Source organism: Falco naumanni, chromosome 5 (genome assembly GCF_017639655.2).
Source record: "Falco naumanni isolate bFalNau1 chromosome 5, bFalNau1.pat, whole genome shotgun sequence".
NCBI lineage: Eukaryota > Metazoa > Chordata > Aves > Falconiformes > Falconidae > Falco > Falco naumanni.
Genome location: NC_054058.1, coordinates 25,489,368 through 25,515,786, shown reverse-complemented (window position 1 = coordinate 25,515,786; position 26,419 = coordinate 25,489,368). Strand labels below are relative to the sequence as shown.

Below are 26,419 nucleotides of genomic sequence, written 5' to 3'. Positions count from 1 at the left end.
ACTTGCTATGCTTATGAGGGTTGTTCAGTTCAAGCTACGAGATCTAGATGTCTTTGTGAGAGAACACCTTTATGTTACATAGACAAATCATTGTATTTCCCATGGTTGATAGCTGAAATGGTTACTGACTAGAGTGAAGTATGTGAAAAAAAGAATGGTCTCCAAAATTAATTTTTATTTACACCAACAGAAGAGTGTCTTCAAGGATCAAATGGAGCTGATGTTACAGAATCATGTATTTCCATTGTTCATGTCTAACCTGGGGTATCTCAGAGCTAGAGTAAGTTTACCAGTTCTTCAGTTTCAGTATTTGCCATGATCCTTACCCTTGCAGTTCAACTTCATTCTGAATGTGAATTAAAGAAATAAAGCAAATACATAGTAAAATTTCAAATAACAACCTTGTGCAGTAGTTTTTCAGCATTTTGATTTAAAAAATGATCTGTCAAAAGGAATTGATGGTATTCTGTGTCATGTTAATGTTTACATCTTCAATCAGTCTGCATAATTGCAGTGGTTGTGCCCTTCTTGTGACCATTTTTTGTTAGCAGATCTCAATAACTAGAGTGGTTGGATGGCTGTGAAGAACAGGTAGGATTTCAACAGAGTAGGTAATGTCAGTTGGAGTGTTGCTTTATGAAAACCCCCTAGTGTCCATATCAGTCACAAACAAAGTTAATTTTCTTTAATTTCTGTTCTTAATTTTTTTTTCTCCCAGAAGGACCAAAACTGTGAATGCCAATTATGTACCTATGGGATTTATTGGAATTTGGGAAAGGAAATTAAGAATTGCTTGAGTGCAAAAACTGGGTTACTTTTACTGTATGAATACACCGTAATTAAGAAAAAATACCCACAACAGTACAAGCGAACAGAGAGATAGTTAGCATTGGTTTTGAATCAGTTAAAAAATGCTAAAAATTGCAGTGGTCCCTAACTTGCTTTTCTTTTTGTCATGCAGTCTTGTTGGGTACTTCATTCATTCAGTGCTTTGAAATTTCACAACGAGCTAAACTTGAGGAATGCAGTAGAGTTGGCAAAGAAGAGCCTGATTGATGATAAGGAAATGCCTGTCAAAGTAGAAGCAGCCATAGCTCTTCAGACATTAATAAGCAACCAAGAGCAAGGTATGCTACAGTGATTCATCAGTTGTATACACTGATTATTTTTAATTTTTTCTTAGAGATTAGGAGGTTGGTGAAGATTTATGTAAACATTTCTACTGTTTAAAGACATAGATTTCAGAACATTTCATCATGTTTAGACAGTTTCACTTGCTCATTAGTTACTGTATGCATCCTAGAATTCTGATTTGAAGTTTTTACAGCAGTTCTCTGCACAAAAGAAGTTAGAATCAACATATTGCTTTCATGAAGCGAATAGCACCTGCCTTTGTTTTTCTTTAGTGAAGTGAAATAGCATGTATTTTTAAGAACAAATGCTGCCTGTGTATGAGGGCATGTATTCCCCCAAAACAGTGGATCTTTGTTGTAGATGATGTTTCAGCACTGAATGTGGTAAATGTACAATTTATTTACTTTGTTAGTCTGCTAGTTATAGGCTGTAAAAGTGCCTTGGGTAGGTTTTTTGGCCTTTTTTTTTTTTTTTAAGTGAATTAAACTTTAAAAAATTACTTTGATCAAGAGTACTCAGTTACTCAGTAGTTTTGAGATACTGTATATTTGTGTTTATGGATAGTTGATTTCACCTAGTTTCAATTGTTTTATTTTAGCCAAGGAATATGTGAAGCCTTATGTAAGGCCAGTTATGCAAGAGCTCTTGCACATTGTTAGAGAGACGGAAAATGATGATCTTACTAATGTAATCCAGAAGATGATCTGTGAGTACAGTCAGGAAGTAGCTACTATCGCCATTGACATGACTCAACACCTGGTAAGAGACAATAGTAAAATAACAGTCCAGTCAGAAGCACATGTCTAGTTTGGTAAACATTTAATGAACTTTGTTTGAAGTGCACACTGTTTAAAGTAATCTTTATGAAGGTCCACCTATAATATTTGCAATACTTTTTGGTTTTGTATGAAACATCTTTAAAACGTGAATTTTTCAAAGATACTGAATTTAGTCACTGGCTTTAATGAGCTAAGTTCTAACTATCTCACATTTCAAATTACTTAACATCGCCAGAGTTCTCAAAAAAAGAGGTGTTTTTAATTTTCTATAGTCCCCTTTCAAAGGTAAGGAGCATATTTGTCAATGCTGACAGCTCTTACAGATAAGGCATTGCTGCTGTTGCATTAGCTATCTTGGTTTTCCATGACAAATTAGAAATGTGAGTTTGCTCTTGAATGTCAAGTTGGTTGTGTTTTTTTCATAGGCTGAAATATTTGGTAAAGTACTCCAGAGTGAGGAATATGAGGAAGTAGAGGACAAAACAGTTATGGCCATGGGCATCTTGCACACAATTGACACTATCCTGACAGTTGTGGAAGATCACAAGGAGGTGAGATTTTCTTTTATACCTCTTTTCCTCTGCTGTTCACTCGTGCCTTTCGTTCATGACAACAAGCACTTCTATGTATGTTGCATCACTTGAGTTGACATGAATGTGCATTTACTATAGCAGAATGGTGAATAGCAGAAGCAAGTGATCTCTGACAAATCTGAATTTAAAGCCCAGTTCACTTTTGTGATTTCTTAATTGTTTACCTCTCAACTTCAAGGGGAATTTATAGTCTGAGGGTAAAATCCTTAGCCCTTATTCTGGTGAACATTTCATTGGATAACGGTATTACAGACTGTTACAATAGTTTTTAGGGAGAAATAATTTGCGTAAGGCTCATTTTTTACAGTGGTGACTCATATTTTGATGTTTACCCAGCAATTTCTTGGATAGAAGTCCTAGGAATTGGTCTCCCGGTTGTGATGCAATTTAAGTCTACATTTCACGTGCAAGGAAGAGATTCTTTCTGCCCATACCACTTGGGCTGACTGAAGTAGGAAGGAGTTCAGTGACTGACCAGAGAGGCAAAGTCAGTCAGTAACTTTAAGCTCAGTTGCCATAAAAGTGTTTTGTTCTAGATTGTTTTGCCTCTTTGTTTTACAATGAGAATGTTTCATTGCAAGTGTGAAATCATTTTGTGAAGCTTATAATTTAAAAAATACATTAATTAAAATACTAATTATTTTCTTGTAAGACCATTGTGTTCCTTTGGATTTCAAAACATCATTCATTCCTTTACAAGAACCCCTTGCAGCTTTTGAAGCTAAAGTGAAATCTGGTAGTTCAGCTGAGCACCAGTAATGGTAGTTCGAAGTGGATCTTCAGGTTTTAGCCTATCCTTTGGGATTGGGTTTTTTTTGGTGTAAATTTAGCAGCTTTTTTCTGTTGTGTGAAGCACAAACTAAAATACTGTGTGGAGTGCTCTTCATCTCAGAATCTTAGATCATTTTAGAGGTGGTATAAATGATACAGAAGTGATATATGAGGCTGAAAACTCCTTAGAAATTCCTTCCCTTTCACCATTAAGTATGGAGGGAGTTTAGGGGATCATAACTTTTGAGTCAAGTGTCTGAAGGTAAGTGGATGAATCTTGGTCCCGTATTTAATCCCTTTGCTAGAAAAAGCTCAGAAGCCTGACGTCCTGTGAGATTATTTCTGTAATGAAAGACCTGTGGTAATAACATGAAATTTCTGTATTTGCTGGTTTTAGACTTAAAATGTGGCTATATAGATCTCCTTGTAATTTAATTCATAAATGTAGTCCTTCTGTCCAACGTGGCAAGGCTGAATCCTGACTTCAGTACAGTTGTATGCTCCCAGTTTCGGCATGTATTCTTCTTGCTGAGTCTGCTCTGGGAAGCTCTCTGTAGACATCTTAAGGAAAAGCATCTCTTCCTTTCTTCCTTTTAACTCTTCTACTTCAAAGATTTTGGTTTGAATACAATGTTACTTTATATCCAGACAGGGCAAGAGATAGAGTTATTGATAGGATCTGTGGAATAACCATAAAATGAGGTATTTTTTTTTTAAATTAAGAAAAATGCTTTAAGTGACATGTCTTAAAGCAATACCGTGTATTGAAAAGTGCAGTACTTATATCAGTAAGACCTTATTTCATAATATTGTGACTGTTAATGCAGCATTTAAAAAGTGATTTTTGCTTTGAAGAACTTCTCAAACTGAATTAGTCAAATACGTTGATTAAATTACTGTATTTCTGAGTTTTTAAATAAACTGCTTTATGTTTTCATTTCAGATAACTCAACAGCTCGAGAGTATTTGTCTACAGATCATTGGCCTTGTTTTGCAGAAACATGTTATAGGTATGTTTTAGAGATAATTTGTAGAAACACATGTTTTTACATTAAAAGTTCTTAAATTAATTATTGCAAACAATACTATGTTTCTGAAGAGAACTTTGTCTTTTTGTGTGTGTGCTATTTTAAAGAAAAAAAGGTGCTAATTTTAATTTATGATTTGTTTCTCCTGATGCCCTCTTGTGCATTAGTCAGGCTGGTTCCCGTGGTTTGGAGGTCAGACGCAAATGCAGAAGATGCAGTTCTGATTATAGTTCTAGCTAGCTGTGTTAAAGGACAATGTCTACAATTATATTGGTATTTTATGGACACGGTCTGCAATTAAATTACTGCTTTATCAGTACCCTGCACTAAATAGCTACAGTTTTGTAATAAGGTCTTTAAGAAAAAACAGAGGTTGAGAAAATAAAAATATTTTTCAGTAAATTGTTTCAAAGCAATGCCTTTGATGTGCTGGTAATACATTTTTCGGGTGTGTTCCATTATAATGGAAAACTATGCATAGTTTTGTAAATATAGGCCAACATATGGCCCATTCAAAAGAGTCTTTTCCAATTTGTATTATTTTTCTACATACTGATTTCGTTACTAATTACTGTCCTTTAGTTGTTATATAACTTGGGGGTTGGTTTCAGATTTCAAGGTATTTGCAAGCTATTTTTTTAAAGCACCTCCCTTCAAATTGTTTTTCCTTTCCAGAGTTTTATGAAGAAATTCTCTCCTTGGCCTACAGCTTGACGTGCCAGATGATTTCACCTCAAATGTGGCAGCTTTTAGGTGTTCTATATGAGGTTTTCCAGCAGGATTGCTTTGAGTACTTTGCAGGTATGATCACTTCTATTCATGTTTCCACTGTTTGGGAATTAATCTCTGAAGATGACCTTAATAAGGGTCGCTTCCATTTAGTGTCTTGCTTTGAATTGATCATGTATTTGAGTCATACCCTGACCGTCTGTTTAGCGTAGGAGTATGACAGGAGCATATTTAACTAGAAGCATGTTCAAATCTGTCAGTGTGATCAGTTGTTGTAGGAGGTCCTGAACTCAAAGAAAGTTGAAATACGCGAAGTTAATGTGAAACCACAAATTAATTAAAATGTGATCCTATTCTATTTCCTCTTCTGAGAATGCACTCTGCATGGTGCACTTTATGAAGAATTCTGCTAGAACAGACTTTTGCAGAGTTTGAATTTGCAACCATATCCAAGAATCTGAGCTAATGAATTAATTACAGAACTACAGCCTCACTGGTTAGTACTTGCATGTATTAGTTGTAAATTTTTTCTCTTTTGCTCTCCCTGTTCCACAGATATGATGCCTCTCTTGCATAATTATGTGACCATTGACACTGATACTTTACTGTCTAACCCAAAACACTTAGAAATCATTTATGCTATGTGTAAAAAGGTAAGGCTTCTGATTTGTACTGTTGCGTTTATCACTGGTACTTAACAGTCAGATTAAGTGGAATGACCTGAATGTCCCAGGTGCTGGCCAGTCATTTCAGAACGAAATGAAATTTAGTCTCTGCTCAGTTCCGAGTACAGATAGCACCTTCACACTTTTTAAGTGACATGCTTTTTAAAAAATTACATGCACAAATCTGTGTGGGAGAAAGTTGCTGTTCATCTTGACTTTCTTCTATGAACAGCTTTTTTGGTAAGTAGAGGAATTAATGAAGCCTGATTTCCTTGGGTCGCTTATCTTGTGATTGGATTCTCTAGTTGTCAGCTAAGGTGTGAATTCATTTGAAGTTCTTTCTACATGTGTAATGTTTCTCTTTTACGCTGATTCTCTCATGTGTAACAAAGTATGAGATCCTGCTCCAGCCTTTCTCTAATTTTGGCCATTTTAGAGTGTTAGGCATCTAGCTACCTGCTTATTTTTAAGAAACTTACAGAAATTGAGAATTCTGCTGCTTTGTCAGGTTTGATTGGCACTGACCATAGAGTTGAAATGTACTGAGAAGAAGCAGTCAGTTTCAAACATATGTGCATGTACATAGAGTGATTGCATACATCTTGTTTTTAATCAGACACTGGCCTAAAGGTAGGATTTCACTTTGCCAGGCTGTTAATCTGCCAATATTTATTAGAATTGAAGTAAAAAAAATGGAAACAGAATGTGGAAAACGGCAATGATTCTTGTAAGTAACATTTCCTTTAAAAAAAGAGAAAGTGATGACATGTAAAGAATACTAACATTCATAAAGAACTATAGAAATTTCTTCTAAAATTTTAAATTAATCTTTAGCCACTTTTCTTTGTTTATGCCCTGTAGAGATGATTTTGTTATGTGTCTTAATTCCTCACAAAATAAAGCATGAATAGACGTGTATATGCTATGTAGAGGTTTTCTGATGTATGCAGGTACAGGAACACTTGCTTTCAAAGTTGTCAGTGGTTAACACTGACAAACTAAATTGTCTTTCTGGTTGGTAGGTATTAACAGGAGATGCAGGAGAAGATGCAGAGTGCCATGCAGCCAAACTCCTAGAAGTAATTGTTCTTCAATGCAAAGGACGGGGTATTGACCAGGTGATATATATTGAACAGGTTTTCTCTTTTACTGGTTTCCAGTAATATGTGTCTGATTCCTGAGGAAAGCAGTTGGAATTCGAGAGTTTGAGGGTAATGTAAAGTGTAGGAATGGAGACAGAAAGAAGTAAATGAGCTCAGGAGAGTTTGTAAGTTTGGGGTTTTTCTTTTTTTTGGTGATTAGATATTAGTGGGCATGACTGGAAAATGAATGTAGATGATAAGTATATAGTATGATGTGCAGGATTGTCTGTTTTTGCCTTCTCCTAATAGGATTTCCCTTTTGATGCAAACCACATTGTTAAACTATTGTGGCTGAGAGATTAACTATACATACCCAATTATTGAAGCTGTTTCTCCAAGCAATATGGACTAGACTCTTTTTAATATTTTGAGTTACTCAGTGCATTTGGGAATGAAGAATTTTTAGCATGGGTGGATTGTGATTGCTGGGAAAAACATATTCATAATTTTTAAGAGTTTCTTAGAAGACACTTTTAGCTAGTAGTCATTTTCCTATTAAGGGCTAAATTCTGGTCTCATTCTTTACATAATGTTCCAACCTAAATTATTTTAATATGTGTTGCCACAGTGCAATCTGTGGACTTCAGTGATAAGTTTTCAGTTAATTTCACTGAAACCAATATAACTTTACTAATGTAAATCTGAAGTCATTGAAGATAAAAACGTTCCCTGAAAGATTTTATTTTTAAAGGAAACCTGGAAGGGATTACAGTGAATTGTATGAATTTGCATTGAAATAAGTATGTGTTGGAAGGCTTAGCTGAGCTCCACAACTCTGTGAATTGAAATGATTTTTTTATTTTATGCAACTCATAAACTAAAACATTCATAATGCTTCCCAAATTGTTATAAAGAATAAACCTGTACATTGAAATAGATGTAAATGTTTATTTCATTGTGTAGAAATTGTGCATACTTGCTTTTATCTGAATAAACACACCTATTTCAAACTTCTATAAGAAATTTAACACTACTTTATGTTTATTAGGAAAAAACTTCTTTGTCTTGCTGATTTAGGTAGTTTCATTTTTAATGCCTGTTAGTTTTGAAATTGTTGATTTATTTAAAGATCAGAATATCTTTGACTTCTTTTCTAAACCTTTTATACGTGCTAGAATGAATTCCGCCAAACGGCCCCAAATATTCTCCTCTGTGCTGAGAATAACATTGGCAATTTTTAGCTCAGAGAATAGCTGTTTTGGAGATTTATAATCATGTGATCAGAGGCTTAAAATGCTTTTATACTAGGAAGTTAATAGAATATGTTCCTAGGTTATACCTGGACTTAACTGAAGTTAACTCTGATTAACTCAATTCTGATAAAATTATTGTAAACTTTTGTATAATCTGGCAACATACATAACGCATGTTTGTTGGGGATTTTTTTCTCTTTTCTTCTCCTTTATATTTATATGCTCAGTGTATTCCACTTTTTGTGGAGGCTGTTCTGGAGCGGTTAACTAGAGGAGTTAAAACAAGCGAGCTTCGTACCATGTGTCTTCAGGTTGCCATAGCTGCACTCTACTACAATCCTGACCTACTTCTGCACACCTTAGAGAACATCAGATTTCCACACAATCCGGAACCTATCACTGCACAGTTCATAAACCAATGGATGAATGACACAGACTGTTTTCTTGGGCAAGTATTGTGGTTTTTCTTTCAGAGGTCTATGGTGTTGATCTTTTTTTGTTCACTTCTGTTTGTGTCCCTAGCCATGTTGGTGGAAGAGTTCTCGTTCCTTGATGAGTCTATATAACAGAAATCCACACCAAATCTAATAGCTGTGATGCCAGTAAAGGTGATCGTGTAACTTTTTCAGGTCTGTTCAGCTGTGTGCTGAATTTTCTATGCTGTGAGGATGCAAGGGTACATTACAGGTCATATTTTAGGTTAATTTTAAGTTCCTTAATCACAAACTATCTGCTTCTCCAGCATGCGTTGAGGGTAGTATTCAGAGCTGACCAGCAGGATTTCAGCGAGATGTTAACCTTTTTTCTGAAATACCGTATGCGTATTTTCTGTTACATATTTTATGAAGTATTTTTAACTGCTCCATTTAAAGTTTTTAAAAAAATTATTCCGTCCAATGAATCCAACACGCTGATTTTAATGCCTGCGAGTTGTTGATGATCAACTTGCATATTTATCATTATGCCACTGACGTACTGACTGTTCAGCATACTCCTGAACTTAAACTTCATTCTGGACCTCTCTTGAACATGTGTACACTCACTAGTGTGCACTTGGGCAGGAGCTGAACATTGGTGAAGTAAATGAAGGTGGACAAAGCCTGTCATCACGTGGCTAAGCATGCACTTGATGCTGGGTGGATGTCAAGTCCAGTGCTTGACAGTTAGTGCTTGCCTCTCAGCTGAGATGTGGTGTCTGACTGTGAGATTCAAATCTACTTAAGGACCAAGCAGACAGTCAGATACAGTAAACAGCTACCTCTTACCTTACTGCTGTGAGTTACGTTCTGTCATTGCAGGCTGACATCTGACTGCAGGTGTACGGGCAGGCTTAGAATGTGTCTTTTCTGTGCATAATGTATGCCAGCAGACTAAGTGAAGCATCAGTATGGTCAGAGTCATGCCACGAATGAGCACAGACCAAGACAGGAAGCTCCTGACACATAGATGCATACCTTATTTTAGGTTGTCGTTCTTTTCCTACCTGTTTTTTATTGGTACAGTCTTGTCTTTCCAATTTCCAACAAGTCTCTAGGGGCCTTCTTACGAGGTGGTTTCTCCATTCCCTGGTCATCCAAGTAGCTTTCCTCCGTACCGGTTCTTCAGTTAATCTTCCCTGAACAGAATTATATGCCATCTTGATATAGCTACATTATTGCCTCAGTGTTTAGAACTGAACTTGGAACGAATTTAGAACTGTGTGGTGCATTATAGCACTGCAGTACCTTTTTTGTAACTGTCATAAAATAGTGACTCCCAGTCAATCAGTGACCAACTGATATACGTGGATTTTGCTCTCAGCATGTCCTTTGTATTATTTTTAAAGCACATACCAAATGTACACAGTAAAAATTATTTTCCTCCCTCCTGTGTCATAAGTACACATTTTAGTGGGATGAGAATGAAAGTGTAGTAGTTGGTAGAGTTGCAGCATAGACTATCTTATTTTAGGTCTGTGAACAGTTCATATTATCACGAGCATTCTGACCACTTCTACATGATACACACATTAAATGTCTACGTACATCCTGTATCTTAACATAAATACATGTGTTATCAATTAGAGGGGTTACTTGAGTCGATGACAAATAAGGCATAAAGGACCCAATGTACTTCGTTTCTTTGGAGTGCCAGTGGCTGAAAAATGGCACTTTTAAGCCTGCCTCTCCCACACCTTATGGTAATACTATTGTTAATTATTAGATTATTTTTATATCTACCTAATTTAGAAAAGAGCAAGATTTCCATGTACCATTTTTTTTTTGTGACTGAAGCAAAATTCTTGAGATTCAGCTCTTTGTGCTGTCACTTTTTTTCTACTGCATATCAAATGCTGAATGCATACAGAGACAGTAGGAAGGAAGATATTCCTCACAGAAGGTAAACTTGTCATTCCTTTTTTTAAAAGAAATCAAAAATGAAAGAGATGTATAGCCTTAAACCGTTCATCCTGGAGCATTCAGAGAGAAACTAGTAGGATACAGATTCAGAGGACTGCAGATCTGAGTAGGCTCCAAGCTGAAGTACTCCTGTGAGCTACAGCTTAGCTTTCAGTTCTTTTGTGTTGCTTTTCAAAAAGCATTAACTACTCCAACTACTGTGCAACTAAATTATCTTTCAGAGCTGAAACAAAAGTTGACAACACCTATGAAAATGAAACACTGAGATCATGATGCTAGATTCTGATCAGACTCTGCACTTGAATGGCAGCAGCAGATTAAGATGTATCTCTTTGATCTGCTGCTACCAGCAGTGCAATAAATATCTGTAATATTGCTTAAATCTAAAAGTCACTCTTTCTTCAGTGCTGTCTCCTCAGTACGTGACTTCCAGGTGTAAGGCTTTTGCTATAGTATTGCTTGTTGGGCACTGCGATGCGATGGAAGGAACTTCTTCCTCCCTTTCCCTCAGGACAGCACTGCTTCTGGAAGACCATTTATTTTAGTAAGGGTAGTAAAGGCCATCATCTGAAGAGCAGCCCGATATCCAGAGGCCTAATTGAACAGGGGAAGACAGAAATGCAAACAAATTCTGGCTTGATTGAAACTCACTCTTGGGTCCACCCCTGCAGACTTCATGTCTTCATCAGTGAAGACAACAGTGGGACGCCTGATTTGTACAGTCCTTTTTCTCACCAGCCATCATTCACTGCTGCTTTGGTTTACAGTTAGATTGCTTTCCAGCAAGAGGCAGTTCTAGGCTTAAATTCAAATCAGTTGGAAGACTCACAGATCCTAGAGAAATTGGAGATCAAAGTAGATCCACCTCCAGGTATGAAGGGCCAGGTACTGCCAGTTCTTTGTCAGCCCTGCAGGAAACCTGTGACCTACCAGTAACAGTGGCTCTTCAGGATGCTTTGTCCATGTAAATCTCACAAGTCTTAATACTGATAGATCTTGCTCTGCCAGCGGTGGGGATGTGCATGCCTGCATGCGCTCAGGCTGCTGCCAATGGTGTTTGCCAAAAGAATGCGGTATTTCTTGAGCAGCACTTGTGAACACATGAGGTGGAATCCATGGGAATAAGACATCTTGTAAGGGGAAAAGCAGTTATGGTAAGATAAGTAACTGGTTTTTTCCATGTTATTAAAAAAACGAAAACTATTTAAAACTAACTAGAAATTTGTAATATTAAAAATGATCCAGGTAAGGAGAGCTCAGAACTCCTCGTAAAAATCCGGTATGTCATTGTGGATATTACGTATCTGTGGATGTGTGCCCATAATGCCTGTGTACCACAGTATATTGTATTTATTATTTCTAAATGTTCTCTACAATAACTTCAAACTGAAAAGCCATTTGTAGAAACATTTGTTCCTTACTGCTTTCCACCTTTTCCTTGACAGCTGAAATTTGGGTGAGATTTCTGCATGACTTATGCTTACTCTCATACTAAAAAATTATTCTGTGGAAACTAGGCTGAGAGGAAAAACGAACTTGCTTAAAAACCCCCTCAGTAAGTGATTTTATTGTGTTAGAAGCTGCATAGGGGGATTTGCTTAAGAGGAGTTTAAATAGTTAGAAATCCTAGTTTTCTCAGAGTTGTATATAAAATCCCAGTCTTATATAGGAAAACAGGGTTAGTTCCAACTTTGCAACTAGGAGGAGATAGCAAATTATTTGCAATTTGTCCAGGAACTGGGTTGAAGTAATAGAAAGCAACTTGATCCTCACATAAAGGAGCATGGTAAACCAGTAAAGGCAAGGCTTAGTGATTTCCCTTTGAAATACTTTCAGCTTTGTTTAAAATACAAAAGATGCTTAGATCTTTTTTTCCTGTATTGGAAGGAAGTGTATTAGCAAGAAAAGGTCCTGTAAATTATGAAGACCACACACAGCTTGTTAAAAATAGGCTTTCCTAGGAGCCATGCATTGCACTGCCATGTGTTGTGTGTTTAGCACTACAGGCTTGATATGCCATTGAGGGAGCAAGCAGAGTCTGTGACTGTTAGGGAGGACTGATGTGTGCTGCTAAGCAGACAAGTATGGGTCTGAAAGTATAAAGCACTGAGGAAATTCATATCCAGGGTCCCTCACACAGACAGAAGGGTGCTGAAGTAATGAACCCTTTGACAGCAAAGGAATGGTCCTGAAAGCATTCTTTGCCATTACAAAAATACATAAATGACATAGAATTCTGTTTGCTTGTTCTGGCCTGTGGGTACTTGATACAGCTGGGGCATAGTAGAATGCTGAACTTTCAGGCAAGGCAGATGCTTATCCTGCTATTTGTCTCTGCTGGCAGGTGGAAGAAACAAGTCTCCTTCTGGCTCAGGTTTACTAAAGATGGCTTGATGCCTGGATTTCTGCTGTCCTGCTGGGGTTTCTAATAACATGCATATTCTGAAGACATGTTCATTCTTATAATTTCTCTGTTTAGAAGCTTGAAAAATGAGCATGACAAATATACTGTGCTTTTTGGCCATTTGCGCTGCATCCTAATGATGACTCCCTTTTAAACAGCAATGCTTGATTCTTGCACTTTTGTTTGCTGTCAAGAAAAGATAATGGAGTATGAAGCTAAGCCACTACTTACTAGAATTTTCTTACATTTTACTGTGTTGCATTTTGCAGTTGACATTGTGTAATGGTAGCTTTTTCAAATGTATTATAAATGCGAATTGTCGTTAACTACTCTGGCACGTACACTGAAATTGCTTCATTATACATTTGAGGCTTAAAGAAATTTTCATGGCTTTTCGGTGTCAAGATGCAGGATAGAAGTGTTGTGCATAGATTACAGAGCTTTGGTCAAACTTGAATGAAGGTGCTGGCAGAGTGAGGAGGTAGAGAAAGTTCTTTCCTCTTGTACTTGCAGTGAAGACAATTCTCCCAGCAAAGCAATGCTTCATTCGTAGGTAGCATCGTCTGTAACTTGGAGCAAATAGTGATGAGCTTGTTTTCAACACAGAAAAACTGACAAGAGTAAGGAGTTTAGGTCTTTTTTTTTTCTTTTTTTTTTTTTTTCTGTGAAAGCAGACCCTGTTCCCCTGACTCGGTTTCCTTGGTTGATTTATATGCCCTCTTTTGTGCCCCATTCCTTCTGAAAAGAAGGCATTGCTGTTAGCAGTGATGGAAAGACGCTCTCTGCCTACTTGCATTTTGGTACATTTTTCAACACGTGTAATGGAGCAGCCAAACTCAACATGACAAAACATGTCATTGGATAGGCTAGTTGACTTTGCTTTTCTTGGAAGGTCTTCTGTGATCATCATGTTTCATATGGTAATATATATTTTATTGTTGTTGTCAACTGCTCTGAGAATGGAATCACTTCACAAAGTTCTAACAGAACTAACAAAATGAGAGGTGTAATAAAATCCCTCCAGGTCCCCAGCCTTGTTTAAGCATATGTAAAGTTCAGAAAGCTGTAATACATGATCACTTTTATTACTTAAAGAATATTATAATTCAATAGCATGTTATTTGGGATCTTTGTTAATGAAATTGTAAGCACCTTGAAACTGGATTTCTGTAGCAGTTTTTGAAGTGGTGGATTGAGCTGGCTGTTCCCCTGTAAGCTTTATTGTATTCTTTGGTGCACGTCTTACTAGTTTCTTCTCTCTCAACTTGTATCTTCTTCATTCCAAAATAAAACTGATCCGCTAATGGAAGTGTCTACCAAGAGTCTGGAGGATGGACATTTTCTGGCAGTTCTAGAGGTTTGCTTGGTTTCTGTAGGTCTTGCTGAAACTTCTTGCTGTGACTACTTGTCCTGCAGAAGACTTGCATAGAAGCTGTCATCATTAAATTGAACAGTTCAAACAAAACAAGCTCCTCTCAAGTGCCCTTAATAGCAAAATAGCATAATGTTAGAGGAGAGTTGAATACTACTGGTGTTTTCAGTAAAGGAGGACCAAAGAGTATCTGCAGAGGCAGTTAGAGAATTCTCCCTGTCTTGTTTGCAAATAGCTTCTGTTTCTGGAGGTGAAAATCAATTCTTATTTTTAAGAGCACAGGCTCTTACCTAGTTTTCTGGTCGTGGTCACATAAAAATCTTTTTGCTACTAGCTTCGTGATTTTTTTTCCCCTTCAATTATCTACAGTTTTTGTTTTACTGGAGGTCTGCTCATTTGCAAGTTCCCTGTTTGAGAGTACTGCCAGTTATTCTTGATACAGTGGAATTATTTCCCTGCTTTCACTGGAGTTAGCAATGTGTCTCAAGTTAGTGTTAGCAATTGGATGTGTAATACAGCCGTTCTGATGGACTCTTCATAAACATGTTTAAATGCAGCTAACCCTGTGGCGCTCCATAAATACACACTGCAATTCAGTGCATTCCTTCTTATCATTACTCTTCACTAATAGTATTTTGCTAATTTCAGTCCCTGCAACAGTACTGCTATCGAAGCCAAGGCAAATTAATTTTCCATTCTATTTAATGATGATAAGCTGTATCAAATGCTTTATTACAGACAAGATATTCTACATAACTATTAAACAGTATTTATTCAGCATTCCAAACTTTGCATTTGGTAATCAGAAACAGTTGTTCCAGGATTTTGACCAGTTGTTGAAAGGTATGTAAATGTTACTGGACAAGTACTTTTGAGGTGGGGAATTTAGATTCAGAACAAATGAAATAATGTGTTTAGGATCTTCCAGCATAGGCTCTGAGCATAGTCTCTGTGACATTGTCTTCTGCCCTGTCAAGCACTAGGACTTTAAAGCTCTCTACATATCCTTGCAGTAAGAATCTGCTTTTTGTCCTAACAAGTGTGTGTTGTTTCAGACTCCATGACAGGAAGATGTGTATAATAGGACTGAGCATCCTAATGGAATTGCAGAACCGACCGCCTGCAGTGGATGCTGTGGCTGCCCAGATTGTCCCTTCAATCCTCCTCCTCTTCTTGGGCTTAAAACAAGTTTGCGCCTCACGGGAACTCACAGAACATGAGGATCATGCTAAAGATGAAAAACACGTTGCAGAAGATAATGGTAAAATCTCCCCTTTTCACATTGTGGATTTTGTCTGGATTTAATTTAAAGGGGGTAAGAAATTGCAGTTCATTTTTAAGACTTATTAGTCTGCTGGAAATAGCTCGTCTTACTGGGTGCTTGAAAGATCATCTTAGGAATTGATTTTTCCTTCCAAAATGTGATCAAAATGTTTCAGTGTATAACAGCTAACACTTTGTGAAAGGGTAGTATTGGTTTAAGAGTAACAATAAAACTTGTAAATCTACTCTTCTGGGTTGTGCATGTGCTCCATCTTCTCACATAACCAGGACTGCACTGGTTATATTCTTGATCCCTGAAAGGAAGCTGTTCCTAGTACCCAACTATTTGAAAGACCTGTTTGGTTGAACTTCGAAGGAAATCCTAGCAAGTCTTTGTCCAAATGGAAAGTGATTTGCTAAGTGGGGTTTGAGACAGCGGAGGTTCCTGGAGTAGACAGACCTCTTACTGCTGTGTCTGCCAGAAGAGAAAAAACACCAAAGAATACCCTGTGGGGGGAATTGTGGGGAGTGAATTTTACACAGCGTTGCAGGGAGATTTCTGTGACTGTATTTGACTTGGAACAGGAGATAGATTGTTTGAGGTCTGAAAATTAGATTGGATGTAAGACGATTATGTAATACACTCCCATTCCACACTTGATTGTTCTGTAATGGAATTAAGGATTCTTCTCAATGCATAGGAATACAGTGTGGAAACAGCACAGTAATTTTCAAATCTCTGACCTGTCATTCAGTCCCAGCTTGTGGCAGATATAGTCATCTTCATTCTTTCTAAACTGTTAACACAGGAAGAGCTGAAGGTTTGGAATTGGAAAGGATCTTTTTTATCTTGTTTATAAATCAGAAATACTTTTCTGTAACAAACAGCAGTGTTAGAATTGCATATTGGAGTTGCATTTAATTCAGGATATAATAGTTGTTTCATAAGCAGAATGAAAGGTAAAGCTGAGTGAAAGAAGCTATTTTAACTTTATTCAAATAAAGGAGCATTCTGAAGACTACCAGGCAGACTTTTGGCCTACATCTCGTTTTCTCTTTGTTTTGTATCAATTTGTGGAGTCTATGCAAGTCTCTATGTGTTCATAATTTCAAAAGCACAGTGATGGAACACTTTGTCAAAGACACAATTCCTCAGAATTTTTCGATCTTTTAATTGCACGGTGACTGCATAAATGAAAGAAGAAAAAGGATGGCAGTTTCACATTCTCCAGGTGTGTTCAGAAACAAAAGTTTAACTGGTCTTGAATGTAGAAAGCATTTTAATGGCTTCATTTTTCCAGTCCTTTTGAGATTTTGAGGGAAGGGTGTTAACAGAGGGTCCCCTTCCCAGCCAAGCCCTAGACTTATTAATTGTTCTTCGTTCATAAGTCATTGTTTCCTTAAACTTTTTAAACTTTTTAAACAAAATTCATCAATGCCTTTGCAGAAGAGATACCAAGTGATGAGGAGGAGGCAAATGAAGCGAGCCAGGTGATGCAAGACAACCATGGTGGAGGAGGAGGAGGAGGTGATGGTGGAGGTGGAGAGGAAGAGGACGAAGATGATGATGATGATGACGACTGGGATGAAGATGCATTGGAAGAAACTGCTCTTGAAGGGTTCAGCACACCTCTTGACCTTGAAAATGGTGTTGATGAATACCAGTTTTTTACACAAGCACTTTTAAGTATGTGTTTGCTAATTGGCAGAATGATGTGATGAAATAGTCTGGAGATGTTGATGAGCATCAGGAAAAACCCTTTTTGTTACAAGTAATAATTTAGCTTATTGAAACTGGAAAAGGCGATCTTGCTTTCTAATGTTAGTCCTAAGAATTTTTGGCTTACAAGTACTGCAAAAAACAAATGGTAGCAAATACAGCCAGAGATTAATCCTCTTCATGGTCTCTTTCAGAACTTTTCAGTCACAGCCTAAATAAGTGGGACTCGGTCACTAGAGGGACTCCTATATGTAGAAATCTTTGTCACTTTCTAGATGTTAAAATCATAATGGAGAAATTATTTTCTCCCTTTCCTGTTTGACTAATCCTGTTGCTTTTAGTTTTGCTATGAGTTTTAAATTAGAAGATCCACCTCACGAATAATGGCCACAAAGTTTCTGTTTCAGAAAGCAGAGGATGTAATTAAGTTCCCCAAAATAGATTGCCTCTATTATAGCTGGGATTCTGTGCTAAGAAAACTGACAGGAATACTGAACCTGTTTTGCAGTGCAAAATCTGTTTTAAAACCAACCAGGGATTCTGTGTGTTTCATTTTGTTCTTCTGAAATTAACTTGCAGTGTAACCTGATAATCGTTTTTCATCCATGCCTGTTCCGACAGCGGTGCAGAGCCGAGACGCAGCCTGGTACCATTCGCTGACAGCACCGCTGAGTGAGGATCAGAAGAAACAGCTGCAGGAAATTTATACATTAGCAGAACACCGGCGAAATGCTGCAGGTAAGTCACTTCTCTGGGGCCATTTTATCTGTTTCAGGGATGTTGGAACTGCATCTAATCTGTAACAACAGAAAGTGTAAATCTCTGCGCTAATTAACATTTCCTGAGTAGTGTGAGCAGGATATTATGCTTATATTATTCCTTGCCTGGAAGTGTGTGTTACTCAGAGATTACTGTTGCTTCTAATTAATTGCCTTCTTATTGACGTGTGCTGCTGTTTGAAGAGGTTATGAACTAGTTTTGCACAATCTGACATTTGAAGTGAAGAGCAAATTAAGGCAATACCTAGCTGTCAGCCAGGCATATTTGATGAAGAAAATACTATAGATTATTATGTGTCTAACAGTTTTGTAACTTTTAAACTGCTAACGTTGCCTTCACAGTCAGTGCAGGGTTTTAGAAGTTTAGGAAGCTTTCATCATGGAAAATAAATTCAGATTTAATCAAAAAGCATGCAGAATAGTGTAACAGACTGATTCTTTAAAGGATTAATTTCTCAGCTCTGTTGTAGAGCTGTGTGTTTTTACACATTGAGAGAAAATTTCAGTGTAATTTATTACTGTCACTGCATTTAGGGAATGAAATTTCGATTCAACTGAGAGTTTTTTCCACAACTTTGCATTCTTAGCTGTGCTGTATTGTCTCTGGCAAAAGCATTCTTCATGGACTATTTTTCTTATCCTTTCCTTTCTTTGAATTCTAGAGTCTAAAACAATAGAACAACAAAGTGGCTACACATTTGACAACAAAGGACTGATCACAGCATTTAACTTTGCTGGAAGTACTCCTGGTGGCAACTGAAGGATCAGCTACAAAGGCCAATGGGAAAGGTCTCATCGTTACATTGTCTTGAAATCATCGTGACTTCTGAGTGATAGGGGAGAGTAATTTAATGCTGCTGAAGGTTTTCTGGAAAATAGCAGTGTGCTTCCCCCACCAGAATGCTTTTTCTAACCAGCTACTGTAATGTACAAATTCTTGTGGTGTTTTTATAATTTGATGGACTGAAAGGAAACATTTGTCCTCAAGGAACCTGAATGACTGGGAAGGGGCCAGGCTGCATCTAATTGCGTTGTACTTCTCAGGTTTTTGCTGTGCAGAATTGATAGATTCATATGGATAACAGTGCCTTCTGTTGTACATGGATTGCCCGAACAAATGGATTTTGGAGTGCATTATAATTTTTTAAGTGTAAGGACATTTCTTGATACACTGTAAGCCTTGGTTCCATGTTCTCCAGTCACCTGCTTTTTACTGCTCGGTTTAATTGTTCTTTGGTTGCATACACATTGCTGGATTCAGAATATTATCTGATCTTCCCTATTTGGTGCAGACCAAATTTGTAGAGGGAGGCATCTGTTGGAGTTACAGAGCATACACTGGTTACGTCAAAGGATCATAATGAAATTGCAGTTTTCCCTTGATGCAGTAGTATTAAATTATTTCTCTTAGCCATGAAACCAACTCGCTTAAGTTACGATGGCATGCATGGCAGGTGGTTACCCTAAATCTACATTGATATTACCTCCTGCCTGGACAAGTGTTGTGGCCCTTGCATGTAGATGTTCTACATGACAACTTTTTATTTCCACTATTTTTGATGAATACTGAATTTTTCTTGGGATTCTGTAAACCTCTTTTATGGTTTTATTCATTCATTACCATTCCAGTGGTAGTACTGAATAATGTGGTACAAAATATTTACAATACGTTATTTATCTTAATAGAAGAAAAACAGCTCCAAACTTACTTCTTCTTACTCTTACACTTCTGTGATTGTATTTCTGGTCTGCATTCCATTTGGCTCTTCTTGTCCCCTGCTGAGATTTCATTATCTGCCAGATTTCTTCCTAAATTTCAAAGAATGGTTTCTCATAAATTGAAACACATATAACAAGGTGTTTGTGAATATGGTCATTTAGTGAGAAACTGACAACAGTACTAATTTGAATAGGTGCCCCTCCTTTAGATCTATTGGGATCGCAGTGGTATAGCCAAAGTAAGTAGGGGTGGTTTAGAATGTGAAGCTTGGATTTGAGATAAAATGTTGAGACCAGATTTTGTCTCTAAGTGTTAATTTCTCTATGACTTAAAACTATTTAAGCACATAGCGATAATGTATTTCTTTAAAGCAGTGCCTCAACAGAGAAGTCAAAGCCCTTCCCATACCCCCATCAAGTTTAAAACAGCTGTAGTGTTTAAACAACAGGTTGCTGGCCCTGCACTGTGCTGAACCTTTATTTTTTCTATATGTCAGAGTAATTGTAGTTTAGTCTGATAAATCTGCAGCACTCTATACCTTGGCTTCTGGAAAAGGCTAAAGTGTCTCTGCCTGTTCATTGCCCCATCCCCTAGAATTTCCTTCGCCTGGCAGCTGTGGGGCAGAAGGTTCCCCGCTGCTTTCCTTTTTCCTGCCCCGATGTGTCAGACTCTTTCTGGTGCTGTTCTCTGCTGCTGCTTGCTTTGTTTTTTTCTTTCTGCTCCCTGCCCCCCCTCCCCCAGTAGCTGCAGAGTGAAGTTAGCCTGGTTCATGTAGGTTTTTCACTGCTGCTAGCCACTCAATAGCAACAGTGAAAATTTCTCTTTTAGATCCGTTGAACATATGGGAACCTGAGAATTCCGGGGTCTGTATTTCCAAAAGGGAACAATACATTGAGCTGTGATGGACAGGCTCTTTAAGCTCAAGCAACAGAGGGATGGGACATCCTTTGTTTGAAGGTCAGGCCACAGAAATTATAAGTCGCTTTTGTTAATTGAGGCCTGAGGGTGTATTGACTGAGATGGCTGGAAGGCATTGCATCCAGTTTGTTCATGAGTTTCTCAGAAATCATAGAAGTTTTGAAATCCTTCATGAATTTAAAAAATGTTTTTGGGAAGTTAAGGACACATGGACGATCTCTCTTTTAGTGACAAACTGAAGTGGCAGGTAAACTGTTTAAGCCCTGTATTATTTTATTTTTAAAAAATGAGATTGTCAAGTTGGGTTTCTTTCAGAGCCTTTTTTACACTGGCATGCAGAGTAGAAGAGGGATTTATTTTTCTTCTGCTAATGAGGTTGCTTGCACAGTCACAAGCTGATATTTAGGAGTTAATGTGTTCAAGGAGAAATCTGCTTTTGCATAGCAGCATCTTTGTGTCACTCAGCTGAACTATGGCTGCTCCCTAGTTCTGCTTCTTGTATACTTTTCAGATCAACTGCCAAGAAAATTTCATCCAGATGTTTCTTACAAGGGGTTTAATCAGCAGTGTGGAGTCAGGAATCTTTGTTGTCTGTTTTGCAGTGGGGGTTAGAGATGTCTGAGGGAATGGCATGTAAAAAGGTTAAATGCCCTTCCCTTCCCAGGAGACTCGTGAGCAAATGTTTCTACTGGCAAAAGCAAATGTTAATTATTTTATTCCTTTTTTTGAACAGGGTTTTCATCCAAAAAGATTTATTGGGCTCTAGCCTCCACTTTAACATACGGTTCTCTTTTAACATGATAAATATCCGTTTGTACATGATCATAAACAGGTAATGGATTTTAGGGATTTCTTTCTGAGCTGTGTCCAGCTTTGTACTACATTAAAGGGAGAGTAACACAAATGTGCTTTACTGTCTCACTTTGAAGCCAAGGTAATCGTGGAATATCAGATACTAGCATCAGCCAACCAAGCAGCGTGTATTTGCCATTGGAAGTACAGAAAATCCTGACTGTATTGTAAAATAAAACAAAAGCTGATAACTGCTGACCTATGTTGCCCCATGCCCACGTTCCCAAGGTGTGAGAGTGACTCATATGGGCACCGTGGGGGCTTTACATAGGAAGTTAGCATTATGTAGGTTATAATCATAGCAAATGTTAACTTACATACGCTGCTTTTTCAGAAAAAAATAATCTGATCCTGGGTATTGAGTTGTATATGCTGTTTTGTCACTCTAGAAAGGAAAACAGGAATCACCACGTGGTTTGGGTGCTTCTTTTTGCTCTCCCCCTTTCAAAGTTGAAATACTTGGTTTGCTTTCATGACAAAGCAAAATCTTAATCAAAAATGGCCAGCTCCAGGAAAAGTGCTGAACATCAAGCTAAGGAATAAGCTAAATAAACCTAAACCCCAACAATCCCCCAAAACCCACAGGTGCACAGTCTGATTGAAATAAATGTGCTTTGGGAGTGTAAGTCAAAATATGTAAAGAATGTTACACAAAATAATACTGTGAGATTCTTTGCTTTAGGGAAAGGGTGCCTGTGGGGTGTCAGAGAGACATGAACTGCTTTAGGACATGCCCTTTGCCTGTGAAGTCCAGGCAGCTTGTGACTCTGGATTCCATCATACATTGTAGAGGAGAGAAGTAGGACAGTAGAGATTTTGGGGCTTTTTTTTTTGGTAACTATTAAGCAAGAGTCTGTCTTGAGACTTTCATGAGCCAAAGGAATTGTCGACAACGTGAATGGTTAACTGTCTTTTGTTGCCAAAATACTTTTCAGCTTTTTTTCTTCTGTTCTTTCTTTCTGTTATCAGATATTTTAGGGGATATTCAAAATACCTGTAATGGTAAAGCTTAAACAATTTTTTTAAAATCTTTTTGTTCTTGAAGAAATACAACTTATCCATTGCATTTCTATCTAGAGAACAAAGTCTCGTATTTAACACATGCAGACGATACAGAACTACAAAAACCCCTCACTTGCGCCTGTGGTTTGATGAGCCTTTCTGTGATTTACTTCTTAATATGGGTACTTTGAAATCCTCACACCTTGTGCTGAAATTCTTCCGAGGGATAGGCAAAAGTGCACTATGTAGTGGAGTACCCAGTCCTAGTTCTAAGATATACCCTAGTCAATCTTTTGATAATGTTTGACAGTCTGGTGGTCAGTTCTTCAAGGAACTCCATGTCTGATCAAGGATATTCTTCAAGTCCACCAGACTCTGTATCCTTGCAGTGGACAGAGAATTGTATTTCCCTCATCACAGGAAGGCATACAGCAGGCACGGCTATCAACTTCTTGATCTTATGAGTGAAAGTAGCATTCTTTTCTCTTGGATGTCAAATCTTACCCTAAATGGAAGGGATACAGTAGAGATGGATGTTCCCGGTTTGTTAAAGGAAGCCAGACGCTATTCCAGATACCAGAAAGTCTTAGCATAAAGCCATATTGTAAAGAGGATATGTGAACAGGCCAAGCTGCTTGCTTTTGACACCTCTTCTGCTGTTTCTGTAAAACCAACCAAACAAAACCAATGTAAGATGAAAGAGAACTAAAGCAGTGCTTGTGCACTAGACAGGTAGAAACTTCCCTGGCCTGTGGACCCTAATCCCAATACTGCCTGCAAATGCACTCAGATACTTTTCAAATAGAATATGCAGCATCTGTGTGGATATCAGTACCCTGAATCTGACAGCCATTAATGAGAGGCAAAGAGTGTTTTTTTTTTCTCTAACAGGAAACATGCATCCCTTTAAAAAGTCTGGGGACCTCTTGTCCTGGCTGATGAGCAGTCACCGACAGGAGACACTCAGTGGGATTACAGCCTTTTCTTAAAGGTTGTCAGCATACCTCCTCCTAAAGGGCTGCCTAGAGTGCTCCGTGTCTAGGGAACTAACTGATGAACACTCCCTGACTAAAGAGTTTCGAGGACCAGCAGTTTGGAGAGAATCTGCAGGTGTATGTAATTGCGATGAACTGGGAAAGCATCCATTTAAATTGAGGTGATTGTGTTTGATATGATCACAGATCTGTAGTGTTCCTGATGTTGGCTGGATCTTCTCGAGGAGCATCCAAGAACTTTGTTCCATGACTTTCTCCAGGAAGAGAATGTGCTTGGGCAGCCCCAAATTTGGTGCAATGCTTTGAACTTGGGATCAGAAAGCAATTTCGATTACAAGCTGGTAGTTGTCCATATTAGAAAAATGAAAGTGGCATATTAATAGTAGGATTCTCTTTATAGGCTGCATAGGGGTTCACAATTTTAAGTGCTTGGCTACATGTATGGTGGGGTAGGAGATGAACTTTCAGATGCATTGATTGCTCCAATGTCAATACAACAGTGTCACCTCCAGGACTGCCCTGAGGTGAATGGAGAGTGTTGGTCAGGGGCTGCCTGCTGCACCATCCAGGATTATGTTAGATGAAGTGAAATGCAAAAACTGAAACATTGCTTGATAGTTGAAGCTGTTGAGCAACATAAGTGTTTTCTGGAAATGAGATTTTAATATTATCTTCAGTAATGTTTTAATTTTCAGGTTTCTTGCCCTTATGCAAAATACAAAATTACCATATGACATGGGCCTATTGATTTTTCACAGGACTGTTTACCATCAAAGGTGTTTATCCAAGAATTGTTCCTCATTTTTAGGTATTTTCAACATGTTTGTTGGTAAAGTTGCACATAGCCCTCTTCCACTGCTTTCTATGCACAGAGATCTTGGAAATGAACTTAATGAAAGGAAGAAAATCAGTGCTTTGAAAAGAACAGACTAGCAGACTATGCATAAGCAGGTTATTTTTAGAAAACAGAACAACTATGGTCTGTGCAGAAAATTTGAAACAATAAATATTTATACAAAAGTGCATGAGGTAAAGAAATGAATATAAGACAATATAAGCGAGACTCTATTCTTTGATCACAGCTGTAATGTTTTTTTTTCCATTGCCAAACAATGTGTGAAAATTGCTTTTGATTGCATGTGCTGTTAGTAGTGTGCTTGACATAAATCATCTGAAATGTTTTTGGGCTCAAAAAGAGACCAAAGAGGCCATGCAGATTTCTTTTGATATGAAAGGCAAAGATATGAGCCCATGCCTGCAGTGACTAGGGGGAGACCGCTATGTGCTACATTAGCAGATTGAATTGCAAGATCATCACCTTTGTAACGAGCCTAAAATAGTGAACTGTGGGTTGGCTTTGAGGGCAAGAATTGACAAATGCAAAACATGCATTGCTGACAAGAAGAACTTCTTCCTAGCTTAAAGAATTCTGTACAGTGTTCTCTTAAGCTGTGCTGAATTTGCTTCAAAAATAGTAATAAATCTTATTGCTTAGGTCGAATGTTACATCTGTTGTGTATTTATATGGGAGGAATAATGTTTCTGAAAAAAATGGAACATGCCACCTACCGAGGACCCCAGTCTCATTTTATAGCCTCTCCTCATACAGCCATAAAGCTTATTTGCAAGAACACCCCAGAATTAAACAAATGTGTGTATTATCTAGAGTTATGTGCACTGTGTAGCAGTGGGTGTTTGTTAATTTCAGACTTGTGAAGGCAACTATTCACATGCACACTTTGCCTGCGAAAGAACATAACTGACATTTGATGTAGATAAGATCATTACAGCTCATCCAAATACAATTCTCAGAATATCAAACTAGTGAAGATAGTCATCTTGCAGTCCTGAGAGAGGAGGTTGTGCCGGAGCTGGGACCAGTCTTCTGTGTGTGGAATTAATACAGAAGATAGTTTTACCAAGCCTCCACAGGACAAGAGATCAATCCTGCTGGAACTGTAAGCCTGATGTTTCTATCAGTGGAGTATTTCCCTGATAGTGAGCTGCTGAAGTAGACCGTTTGCTAAATTGCACTGATTGATAATGCTTGCCCTTTTCTGTATGGGGCATTTCTGTGAATCCCTCACAGTCCCTCCAAGAGCACTGGTTAGTGGCCCATTTTTATAACTGGGGAGGATGATTTAGTGTAGTTTGCCCAAAGCCATAGCAGCATGTTGCAGCTGGCATGAGAAATTAAAATTCTGGCTGTATAGAAGTGCCTGGGAGTTTTGCCATTGACTCTAATGGAGCCAGGATTTCACCCAAGAAATTTGCTCAGTCCTAGTTGTTTGGATCACTGCTAACACCTTCCAGAGCAGCTCTGCCAGAACATACTTAATTGATGAAATCGCTTGGTAACAGTGAGTTCTTCTATTGAGCTGCAATTTCATCTGTCTAGCAGTGACATTGTTTAATCCGATCTTGTGTGGGTTGCTTGGTATGATGAGTTCTTCTCTAGAAAAATGGTTCTCAGCTAGGTGACAAATGACATGCCAATTGCTTATTCCTCTTGAGGCTTTGAAGTGCACCTGATGACGTGGGAGCAGAACTCCAGGTAACCTGCAGTATCCTCTGTGCCATGTATCAGGGTGTTGGGAAGCTTATAGCCTCTCTGCAGGATCAGAGTATGTTGGTATGCTGGATCAGTTGTGAAGGTGTAGGTTGTGACTGCCACTTTTAACAGGCTCTAAAGAGTGTATTTTTTTTACCAAAGTAAACGTATGGCTCCTGTGCTGCTTCCTGTCCTCTGACAGAGAGTTGATCTTTTAGCCAGAACCACATTCTTAGGCTGAATATTAACTCCAAACCTCTTAAAAATGTCATGTCTTTTGGTCAGTCACCAGCAAGGGTGAAAGATGGTTGCTGTTTGCTTTCTCTTGTTATCAGGCATGTTAAATTAATAATTTAAACCATTTAATTCCCTGTTTGATTAAATCACTGGGACTTCAATCAATCCCATGC

General features: G+C 38.0%; 1 protein-coding gene across 4 annotated transcripts in view; it reads left to right on the top strand.

Moving 5' to 3' along the window:
* IPO8 (importin 8) overlaps positions 1–24,959 on the top strand; it is a 50,854-nt gene extending 25,895 nt beyond the window's left edge. For 3 of the 4 annotated variants that reach the window (XM_040594879.1, XM_040594877.1, XM_040594880.1), the window contains exons 13-25: positions 191–280; positions 962–1,127; positions 1,733–1,893; positions 2,339–2,464; positions 4,221–4,287; positions 4,981–5,106; positions 5,590–5,687; positions 6,722–6,817; positions 8,262–8,482; positions 15,265–15,470; positions 16,920–17,159; positions 17,814–17,930; positions 18,634–24,959. In XM_040594879.1, coding sequence (XP_040450813.1) covers positions 191–280; positions 962–1,127; positions 1,733–1,893; positions 2,339–2,464; positions 4,221–4,287; positions 4,981–5,106; positions 5,590–5,687; positions 6,722–6,817; positions 8,262–8,482; positions 15,265–15,470; positions 16,920–17,159; positions 17,814–17,930; positions 18,634–18,731 — 1,812 coding nt within the window. In that variant the 3' untranslated portion in view covers positions 18,732–24,959. Of the gene's footprint in view, positions 1–190; positions 281–961; positions 1,128–1,732; positions 1,894–2,338; positions 2,465–4,220; positions 4,288–4,980; positions 5,107–5,589; positions 5,688–6,721; positions 6,818–8,261; positions 8,483–15,264; positions 15,525–16,919; positions 17,160–17,813; positions 17,931–18,633 lie in introns of those variants that run through there. The other variant, XM_040594881.1, reaches the window with a different exon arrangement.
* Positions 24,960–26,419: the final 1,460 nt, after the last annotated feature.